This window comes from Meleagris gallopavo, chromosome 16 (assembly GCF_000146605.3).
Source record: "Meleagris gallopavo isolate NT-WF06-2002-E0010 breed Aviagen turkey brand Nicholas breeding stock chromosome 16, Turkey_5.1, whole genome shotgun sequence".
Taxonomy (NCBI): domain Eukaryota; kingdom Metazoa; phylum Chordata; class Aves; order Galliformes; family Phasianidae; genus Meleagris; species Meleagris gallopavo.
The window spans coordinates 306,831-317,529 of record NC_015026.2 but is presented as its reverse complement, the minus strand read 5'-3'; the positions used below and the strand labels follow the sequence as shown (position 1 = coordinate 317,529).

At 50.0% G+C, this 10,699-nt stretch overlaps 1 protein-coding gene across 1 annotated transcript; it reads left to right on the top strand.

Annotated features, from left to right (window-relative positions):
- Positions 1-6: 6 nt before the first annotated feature.
- On the top strand, positions 7-10,459 carry NAGPA (N-acetylglucosamine-1-phosphodiester alpha-N-acetylglucosaminidase; the record flags this gene model as incomplete). The annotated part of the gene is made up of 10 exons (XM_010719729.3): positions 7-464; positions 3,801-3,940; positions 4,462-4,570; positions 4,902-5,030; positions 5,789-5,997; positions 6,271-6,318; positions 6,743-6,871; positions 8,019-8,150; positions 8,354-8,414; positions 8,908-10,459. Coding segments are annotated over 10 exons (1,638 nt in total), but the record flags the coding sequence as incomplete, so codon positions are not given.
- Positions 10,460-10,699: the final 240 nt, after the last annotated feature.

Here is a 10,699-nt window from a genome sequence, read left to right as displayed (position 1 = left end):
CTGCAGCCCTACCCGCCCGGGCAGCACGGGCCGCGGCACAGCCACCGCCACGTCAGGGCCTGCCAGCCCGTCCGGCACGGTAACGTGACGCACGAGGCCTGGCCCGGCGACAACAGCACGGGGCTGCCCGCGGCCACCACCCGGACCTTCGTTTCCTACATCTCCTCGGCCGAGAAGCAGCGCCGGGCCGTTTACGGCCACTTCACCTTCGTGAGGAACCCGCTGAAGACATTGTCGGTGCTGGAGCCCGGCGGTGCCGGGGGCTGCGGGGAGCAGCGCAGGGTCACCGTGGAGGAGACGGCGCGGCTGGGCCGGTGCCTCGTGGCTCAGAACGGTGGTTACTTCGACATGAGCAGCGGGAAGTGCCTCGGGAACGTGGTGAGCGACGGCAGGCTGGTGCAAAACGCCCGCGGCCTGCAGAACGCCCAGTTCGGCATCCGCAGGGATGGCAGCATGGTGTTTGGGTAAGGACGGGGGGTTGGGTTTGCAGGAATCTCCTACAGGCTGCCGGGGGTCATGCAGGCAGACAGCACTGCTCAGGTGTAGCCGCCTACTTACCTGAAGGTGGATTCGTTACCCGCTGTGCAGTAAGCCCATCTCACACACAGATGATGTGTTCATTTATGGAATTTTTAAGGTTTGAAAAGACCTCTGAGATTGTGAAGTCCAACCCCAAGCCATCCCACAGTGCCCACTGACCACATCCCACTGTGTGACATCTCCAACACTTCTTCACCTCCACAGGACACCTTCAGAGATGGTGATTCCACCACCTCCTTGGGCAGCCTGTGCTAATACCTCACCTTCTGGAGAAGTTTTTCTTACTAACCTACCTGAACCTCCCCTGATGCAACTTGAGACCATTCTCTCTCATCCTCTTGCTATTACCTGGGAGCAGAGGTCAACCCCCACCTCGCCACAGCCTCCTTTCGAGATTTGTAGAGTGATAAGGTCTCCCCTGAGCCTCCTCTTCTCCAGACTGAGTAACAGTATCATAGAGTCACCAGGATTGGTAAAGACCTCCAAGATCATTCAGTCCAACAGTCCGCCTACCATCATATCTCCCCACTAAACACTGTCCCTCAGTACAACAGCAAAAAAAACCTGCAGGGACAGTGACTCAACTACCTCCCTAGGCAACCCGTTCAAGCATCTGACACCTCTTTTTCAGAGAAATTTTTCTTATAACCAACCTGAACCTTCTCATGTGCAACTTGAGGCCATTACCTCTCATCCTATCACTGGTTACACAGCAGAGGAGCCCAAACTCCCACCACACTACAACCTGCTTTCAGTAAGTTGTAGTGACCAGTTCCCATAGAGTTGGGCAAGTTCGGATACTAGGTCGTCTCACACAAGCAAACACACTCCAGGATTTCTGTGATCTCTCCTTATACGTATTTTTGATCACTTGACCGCTATCCCAGTGCAGCCTCTGAGCCATGCTCTTGATACACTCACAGCATCCCCAGCAGCATTGTTGGTGCCCACACAGCAGGGCAGTAGGCAGCAGTGATCTGAGGGCTGGAGAAGCCTCGGCAATCTCCCTACAGCATCCCAAGTCTGAGCCCCACACAGACCTCTCTAGAAAGGTTGGCAGCCTTCCACTATCACTCACTTATCTCTGGTGCTGCTGTGGGTCATGCTTGGCTGGCACTTGGTTTCACAGGAATCCCAGCTCCTTGCCTGCTGTAGGGCACTTGTATAATCAACAAATACACAAGTGTTATAGTTAAGAAATATACAAGAGAGTTTGGCTAAGCAGATTATTACACCAAAAAGAATAGATAAAGGGCTTACCCCTGCCCTGAGCTCACTGGAAAAATCCAAAAGGGGGGGATCTCCAGAAGAGATCCTTCCCCACTGGTAGTCAGCTCTTAAATGGGTCTAGGAGAGGTGGAGCCAGGCTCCACCCCTTCCTGCAGCACAGGTGAATTGCCTTCACCCCTGCTCCCAGGGCTGACTCACTGCTCACCTCAGGTGATCAATCAGGGGTTCAGGTCATGATTCAGCAGTTTCCATACAGCACTAATCTTGCTCTGTAGGCACACATCTGGGGGTGCAGGAAGAGCTCCACCCTATTGCCTGAGCTGAGAGCCTTCCAGCTTTCATCATCACAGGGTTTGCCATACCAGTGAGCAGATTCTGGGTGCTGCTTATGGGTGCTGTATGGTTGAGGCTTCTCTTTCTGCAGGTTATTATCTGTCCATTGCATTTTCATCATCCCAGTAGCTGTGCAGTGCACTGATGTCCTCGTGTAGCGACTTGTTCTGCCAGCAGAGTTTTTCAATCAGGATATAGCAGGACACCATTTCCTTTGGCCCCAGCTTGAGTGAGAGCCTGTAGCCTTAGACTGGAGAATTGCATTCTTCTGCAGTTCATACTGCACCTGGGTATCTGCTATGCTGAATGCTACACCCTGTGATGTCACCTTGTCTCACTGCGTAGTTTCCAGCTGCTCTCTGCACAAGTTGCAGCATCTGCTGGCTCCTGAGAGCTGTGGTCTCTGCCCCGCAGCTATATAGATCTCTTCTGGCACCAGCTGAAAGGGTGTGTGACACTCCCTAATTAGGAGGCAAAAGCTCAGAGCTCCCTTTGATCACAAAGAGCTGACAGAAGGAGTTAAGCACTTGCTAGAAGTACAACGCCTGGCAGCTATCCTTCCCCAGCAGCAGCAGGTACACTAAAGGTCCCAGAAGAGTTCCTAGGGGGGTCCTCTGGTGGTTCCCAGAAGACTGAGAAGCAGTCTGGAAACTGATTTGCAAGCTGCTGCTTCTGTTGGCTGCATTTACTGCTCTGCTGGCCTCATGCCCTCAGACCCGGCAAGATTTGCTGCAAAGTGGTGTGCAATTTGATCAGTTTTCAGCTGTGGTCATTCTGGGTTCACTTCCTATCGTTAAAAGGTATTTCTTTCTGCATGTTTTCCATTCAGGCATTTTCAGTTATGCTTTTCTTCAAACAAGGATGCTTTCTTCAGCAACAATTACACACTAAAAAACGAACAGGTAAGCATCCAGCTCCCACAAGACGTGTTTGGAGCACGTAAAGCAATTGGCATTAAACCAAAAAACACTGGCAGATCTTGCAGCAAGAGTACAACTGTTCAGGTCCAACCTTTGCTGCTGTCTTCTGTGTGTTGCAGACACCAACTAGCAGCAGCAAGTTTTGATGAACCAGATCAGCACCCTCATTTTTGAGAGAATATCCCTTAGGAAGCATCCCACCATGACACACAGTGCCTAATTATGGAAATGGTAGCTGAACAGTCCTTCCTGCTGCCTGCCAGGGGAAGCTTTTGCTGTCTGGAAGAGGAGAGGCAGCTATCCCTGATGGAGGGAGCAGGTAGCATCCCTCAGAGCAGCTGCAGGCAGACTGGTTGCTATTGCTGAAAACCCCCTCAAAGGCTGTTTGGTGCCACTGCTGTGCAGAGTGGAAGCTGACAGATGCTGAGGTGTTAAAGATACTTCCCCAGATCTCTGAGTGTTTGGCAATGGTTCTGTCCTCATGATCTGCCAGATGCTTTCTGCCCTTATCCTGGCTCAGGTCCACAGGCCACATTATTGGCAGGAGTTGTTTGGTGCAGGGGACAGTCGCTAACAGTGGCTTTGTATATAACAACTGAGAAGAGGGTCCACTCTGGGTGCTGAAGGGATGCTTTGCACTGCTTGGCCTCTAGTTCTGGATGTAACTGGCATTCGTTCACCTGCCTCTTGCCCCTCTGGAGCCTGCTGGCAGCAGAAGAGGCTTTTACATGACGCTGCTGTGACTATGGATAACCCCTCCTGCTCTCTTTTTCCTAGTTACCTGTCTGAGGAGGATGTCTTGGATCAAGTAAACCCCTTTGTGCAGCTCGTGAGCGGGGTGGTTTGGCTCCTGAGAGATGGAGAAGTGTACATCAATCAGAGTCAAATTGCAGAGTGTGATGAAACTCAAACCACAGGTAAATATTGTAAAGCTTCACAAGGCTTTTGGAAGGTGAGGGAAGCTTTGGAGATTGTTGTCTAGTTGCTACTCACTTAAGAGGTCCACATTTCTTCTGTGCTGCTTTACCTTAAGTCTGCAGCAAGTGCACTACTGGAAATTGACTGTCTGCATGGTGAGGCTGTGCTCATCTGCCCAGTGCTGAAGAGAATTTGCTAAGAACTGTACAAGTGGTTGTACAACATGGTTGCTGTTAATGCTTGTCTGGAGAAACAAAGCAGGTGATACCTCCTGTAGGATTTTAAAACTGAGGGCTTCTGAACCCCCTTCCTTTGTCCGGTGCCAGATAGAAACTTGACAGGAGTGCTTCTGCAAATGCGATTCCTAGGTGTCTTGGATGAAGAAGAGGAACCTGGGCTCTGTTCTCATTGTGTCTCAGTTTAGTGAGCTCCTTGCTGGGAGCTGTTTTGCAGGCAGTTGTGTCTGAACAGCCAGTTCTGTCACCCAGCTGCTGTGTGAATTATTTGCTCTCCTGCACAGGAACCTTTGAGAAGTTCATCAGTGTGATATCAGCCAGGACTGCAGTTGGACATGACAGTCAGGGGCAGCTGGTCTTGGTTCACGTGGATGGACAGACCGAATCTAGAGGGTAAGGCCAAGGTTGTGGTAACCCCCCAGGGTAGGTGCAAGTCCAGTCCTTAAATTGTGTCACCAAAGCTGGAGGAACTCTGCAACTTCCAGTAATGAGTTATAAGGCAGAGATGTGCAGAGCTCAAGAGCTCAACTAAAGGCACTGCTTGACAATTTGTGGTAATAGAGAGGCAGAGCCACAGGATGCTATGGCAGCCTTCAGGTAGAGGGTCAGCATGTCTGGGATGGGAGAACTGCTCCCCTTCTGCTGTGGAGAGCAACCAAGTTTCTAGCACAGCAGCATCATTCAATAGCATGAATGATCAGTGAAGAACCATTTGCTTTTGCAGGATCAACCTCTGGGAAATGGCCGAGTTTCTGAAACAGCAGGGAATCATCAATGCAATCAACCTGGATGGTGGAGGGTCGGCAACGCTGGTCCTGAACGGGACCCTCGCAAGCTACCCTTCAGAGCACTGGTAGGTGCTGCTGCATGGTCACTGCACAGCTCTGTTAGTGTGCAGAGCTCAGTGCCACCCTGCTGGTCTGCAGGTGTTTCTTTTGGTATTGCTGAGAGTTCGCAGTGCAAAGGCAAGTGTCAAGGTTTTCAGAGAGAGTGAGTCTCAAGTAATTTAGTGGCTACCTACTTTTTCATCAGGGACATGTGAGAATGGGGTATGAAAGCAGCTCTTCCACTGTGAGGTTCAGAGTTACATGTTCACCCCGATCAGCAGAGATCTGTAAACAGATTGTTGTTATGGAAGAGAAGCACGGACTTGGAGACCCTGTCCTGCCTCATGCAGGGTACCTAAAGAATAACGTGCGTTGGATTTAGGTTTTTGGCTGTTTCTGATTGTAAACAAGAAATGAGAGGAAGTCCTGTTTACAGTCTGGCCATTGAAAGCCAAGTGTTGCTGTTACTGCAGCGATGTCACTTCATCCAAGCATTTACCATTCAAATAAAGGCATGTTGAACACCTAAGTTGGGAAAGCTAAGACTGCTTAAAGAGGCACTTTGCTTGCATGTTACTTTTAATCCAGTATTTGAGATGACTCCTGTCCAATAGGAGTTAATACTTAGTTAAAACACTGACTCAAATCTGATTTTATGTTACTGAAATCCTCCTTTGCCAATGAGAATCAGGATGAGTATCTGTGGTTGTACCAACCTGTTTCACGTAGGGCTGGAAGCAGCAAAGTGCTCGCACACCTCACGGGACCCGTCTTCTATCCCCAGCTCCTTTGACAACATGTGGCGATGCCCTCGGAGCATCTCAACCATTGTGTGTGTCCACGAGCCTGCCTGCGAGCCTGCAGACTGCAGCGGCCACGGGGAGTGCGTGCAGGGGCAGTGCCACTGTGCTGGGGACTTCTGGAGAGGCCCAGCCTGTGACACGTTGGACTGTGGCCCTTCCAACTGCAGCCTGCACGGCACCTGCACCGCCTGTGAGTCCCTGCTGCACGCAGCTCGGCGGGTACCAATAGCTGACCCTGAGTCAATATCTCTAAACCCGAGCAGTGGGAGGTGTGCTGGGAGCTACCCTGTTTGGCAGCTGTCGTGGGTGGGTGTTTGTGCCTAAACTCAGTGAGTTCAGGACTCCACTTCTGATGCTTCCCTGGCAGAAGCAGCCTGATCTCAAGGCTCCTAATTTTGAGTTCCTGCTGTTTCTAAACCTGTGTTGTTGTTGTTGTTGTTAATGCCCGTTTGTTTTTACACAGCTGGGTGCCTGTGTGAGGCTGGCTGGGTTGGCAGCAACTGCAGTGAAGGTAATGCTGATTTCTACTCCACTCTGATGTTTCATAGACAACAAGGGGATGGTCTGAACCCCTTCATTGTGGGCTGGCTGCCTGCAGTGGTGAGGAAGTTCCTCTAAGAGCCTTTTCCAAGAGGGAGCAGTGGGGGGAGGGAGGCTGCAGTGCACTCTCTTTTGTCAGTGTGAGTTTAACTGCAGCCTGAAAATTTACAATAGGGTTGGTATGAAACATTTTAATTTAAGCCCTTTGCAAACCACCCTTTTCCTTTCATCTGCTCCCGGGGTGAGACCTGCTGCTCCTTGGTTGAGACCCAGACTCACCTGCTTTTCTGAGCAGATGTCAACATCCCAGGGCAGGGAATGCTCTGGGCTATAAGCATGGGGTGAGGCTGCTTATGACTGTGATGAGGCTTGATGAGATTTCTGCTCACCTGCAGCTTGTCTGAGCGGTTTCTACGGGAATGCTTGCAGCCAGAAATGCCAGTGCCAGAATGGTGGCTCTTGTGACCCTGTGCATGGAACCTGCTCCTGCCCGGCCGGGTACTATGGCACAAGCTGTGAGCATGGTAAGGACTGGGGAGAGCCTTTCTTGTCTTGTTTGAGCCACCTCACATTGGCAAATCAAGTGTGAGGTCAGGTTCACAGCTGAAGTGTAAGCTGCTGGTTTCCAGTTTAAGGGCCTCCCTTCCAACTTGAGTTGGCTAAAATGAAACAGAGGGAGCAGAGAGGAAGAAGGAGTTCTCTTTATCATTAGAAGGCTATGGATCCTTGTTGAGTCTCTGCCCAGAAAAGCTGTGTTGCTTTTCCAAAGCTTCTGAGTATAGAACATGAATACCTGAATGCCTTTCCCTTGGAGGTGCTGTGCAAGGCTCTGCCTGGAGCTCAGCCTTCAGGTGAGCCAAATCAGCAGCTGCAAAGACTCCTGAGGGCCCTTCTGGCTTCCTGCCTTGGAACTGCAGCTGTGCACATACAGCAGTAAAAGAGCTGGCAACTCATTCAGTTGTGTAACTGCAGCTTCCCTGAAGTACTCAAGGCTCCTGCAAACCTGACTGAACAGCCTGCTCTGCTGACAGGACAAGTTAATTATGGTGTGGGTGTGAACTTCTGCTGTGCATGGTTACTTCAGTGATGCTTTGTTCCCAGCATAGGAACACTCAGCCCAATCCCAATTTTACAAAAACCTCTTTGAAGTAAACAAAATAAAGGCAGTTAACTTAGAGTTTGGTGCTTTCAGGCTGCTGGAGAATGCGGGGGGAGGCAAACAGCTTTGTCAAGCTGCTGGAAGCTATGGGACTGGGAATCTGATCATTCAGCACAGCTAAAGAGGTCTGGATACTTGTCTTCAAACACAAGTACCTCCTTCCCTTTAGGGATTGGCCATTACACCACCTCACCCCCTCCAGCTTTTGCTTACAAGCCAAAGAGTAGGATGGTAGCTCAGAGGTGGCTGGGAGGAAGACACATTGAAAGCAGCAATGTCAGAGACTGCCATGGGGCCAGAAGCAACCTGAACACCTGAGCCACATGCAACGGTTGAGCTTCTCCTAATGCCTTGAGCACATCCCTATCTCCTGACACTCTGCTGGTGCAGCTGACAGAACAGGCATGGAGGACGGGGTGGGGATCAGAAGGAACTGCAGGGTGATAGACTGGATGAATGCAGAGCACGTGGAGGTTTGACAGTGGCTGACTTCTTTGTAATCCATTCCCTAGCATGTCCCATGGGCAGGTATGGGCCCAACTGCCAGCAGCTCTGTGCATGTGAGCACTCGTGTCCCTGCAACCCACAGACAGGCAGCTGTAACATCACCTACGAACTGGCCATACAGGACCAGCTCAACAAAGGTACTGCCCACTGCAGTGGTGTGGGGTGGGTTTTTTTTGTGTGTTGTTTGTTTTTGTTTTGAGCATTTGGAAGAGCAGCTTTGGCACATGTTCTGTTTGCTTAGTTACAAGGCATGGGTTTCTGTTACCTTCATTAAGCTTACCTTTGTTACATGGAATTTTAACCTCTCACTTTCTTCCCTCTGTTCCTTTTTGTTTTCCAGCTTGGAGGTGTTTGGCTTCCCCAGATAAGGAAAAAAGCAATGAAAAATTCTCTCTGTCAGAGTAAGCGTGTAACACTAATCAGACAAGTATGCATGCACAGAGTGATAGAGCAAACTGCTAAATCCCAGCTGTAAAACAAGTGCTGAGCTGAAGCACCTTTGGTGACTATTTATACACTGAGCCTAGCACACAGCAGCTTACACTTAAATACCATTTGCTTTTCCTCTTCCACTGATGTACTGTGTATAAAACAAAAGGACAGTGACAGTCCCAACACCAGTGCACAGCTTCTGTACTATTAGGGAAGCTGCAGCCTCTCTGCAGGCACAGTTGGTCACTTGCTGAGTGTAAAGCAGAAAATACCCACTAGCTGTAGCTGCCACAGGAGCCTTTCAAAGGCTTTCACAGAGCCTTCTCTTGCCTACCTGAGAGCAGAACCACAAGCTTGTCATCACAGAAGGGAGTACAAGCCTTGAGAAAACATTTGCACACTGAAACATGTGAGAGCAGGTCAGGAGACATTGCTTATGTGGATTTTTCTTTTGTCTGATAGAAGAACCTGGATCTCCGTGACCTTTGTCTTGGCTCTGCTTCTCGCAATTAGTGCCATGGGAAATGTGGGCCTTTTTCTGAAGGCCAGGTCAGAGAGGCAACAGGGAGGTGGTGATTATCGCTATCACCCCCTGAGGGAGATGAATGGAGAAGCCAGCCATACCTTCACGTCTGCTGCCTGTGAAGCAGAAGATGCTCAGGACCAAAGTCAGACACTCCTTTAGAATCCCAGCTGGGAAAAGAGAAGAGGTATTTCACTCTGCACCTTGTATTGCCATTCAGCACTGACTGTTACAGAGAATTTTTAGATCTAGAGTGTAAAACTGCTGACAAACACAAGAGCAGCAGCAAGAGATTTTAGTCCAAGAACTCCCTCGCTTCTTGCCCAGCCCTGCTGAGGACACTGCTGGCTTCCCTCACCTCCCCACCTGCTCTGACTGGAGCAGATGAGAGCTGCCATGAGAGGATGCAAGCCATGGGGCCAGCTTCCACACACATAGGAGGGAGTTCCACAGCTGCAGCAGAATTGGAGCCATGGGTACTTCAGAAAGGTCCTTTGTCACACACAGTGGTACAGTCGCTAAGTATGTTGAAGAGGTAAGATAAACTGCATGTTGCCTCTTGCATATAGGCATAAGGAAGCTGCCTTAAGGATTATCTGATCTATGGTTATCTGCACTTCCCTTGTAAGATTTTAAGATGCTAAACACAATGAAACCACAACATTCTTCCTCCTTGCCACAGCAGTAGGCTCAGAGGCTGACACACAGGGTTGTGGCTTTCTTGTGCCTTCTTCCCTCTGCCCCCCTCCAAACCTTACGGTGACTGCAGTCAACATCCTCAGTCCCAGGACTGGTCTAACAGGTTTTCATGAGCACTGTCTTTTTGGTCAATTCTTACAGCACAGCAACAGGAGAAGTCTGACTGGTGCACGCACCTCAGCCTTGCCTTCTCTCCTACCTCCCAGGAGCAGCTCAGCCAGAGGTACTGCAGCACTGAGCCCTCCCAGCTGGGGAATCGATGGAGGAGGCAGCAGGACCTGACTGAGCCCCGGGCTGGGCTCACCACACCACAGCCTTGTTCAGCCTTCTCAGCACCTGGCTGCCCTCCCTCAGCTGCACAGGGTCCCTGCAGCCCTTCTGCTTCCTGCTGCTGGAACTGCATTCCATTATGGGGGTGGCAGCCACCAGGGAGCTGGGGCTGTGCTCACTACTTCAGGCAGCCCAATATCCTGAACATCTCAGCTGGAAACTGGATGTTTTACTGGAACACGTACTTGCACAGTGTAAAAAAAAAAAAGTGTCCGAGTTTGCTTCCCTGTGAGGAGAAACTAGCCTTTAATGTGCTACTTTAATGCTGCACTTTTTTTTTTTTAAGCCTGAAAGACTGAGCCTGAACTTTTTTTTATGCACTCTATTTTTAATCTCTTCAAGCAAAGGAAATGTAAACTTTTGTGCCACTGTTGGCATCAAATCAACTTGTAAACTGAAGATTCTATTTTTCTATTACTTACAGTGGCATTTTGAAACTTGAATAAAGTCAATTAGTAATAACTGCCTGAAAGTGGACTGGTTAATGCTCAGCTGCAGGAGGAGGAACCATTTTCCCCAGCTGCTCTGCTCTCAGTGGGTCATTTAGACCTAGTGAGCCCTTCCCATGTTAAAGAGCAGTCTCAGTTGCAGGGCTGCCCGTACCAAACTGCGACACGGTGTAGAAATAAACAGCAAGTGCTGGTCCTACAGGAAAAGATAAAGACATTTCAGTTATTTATATGGTAAAAGCAACTGGATACA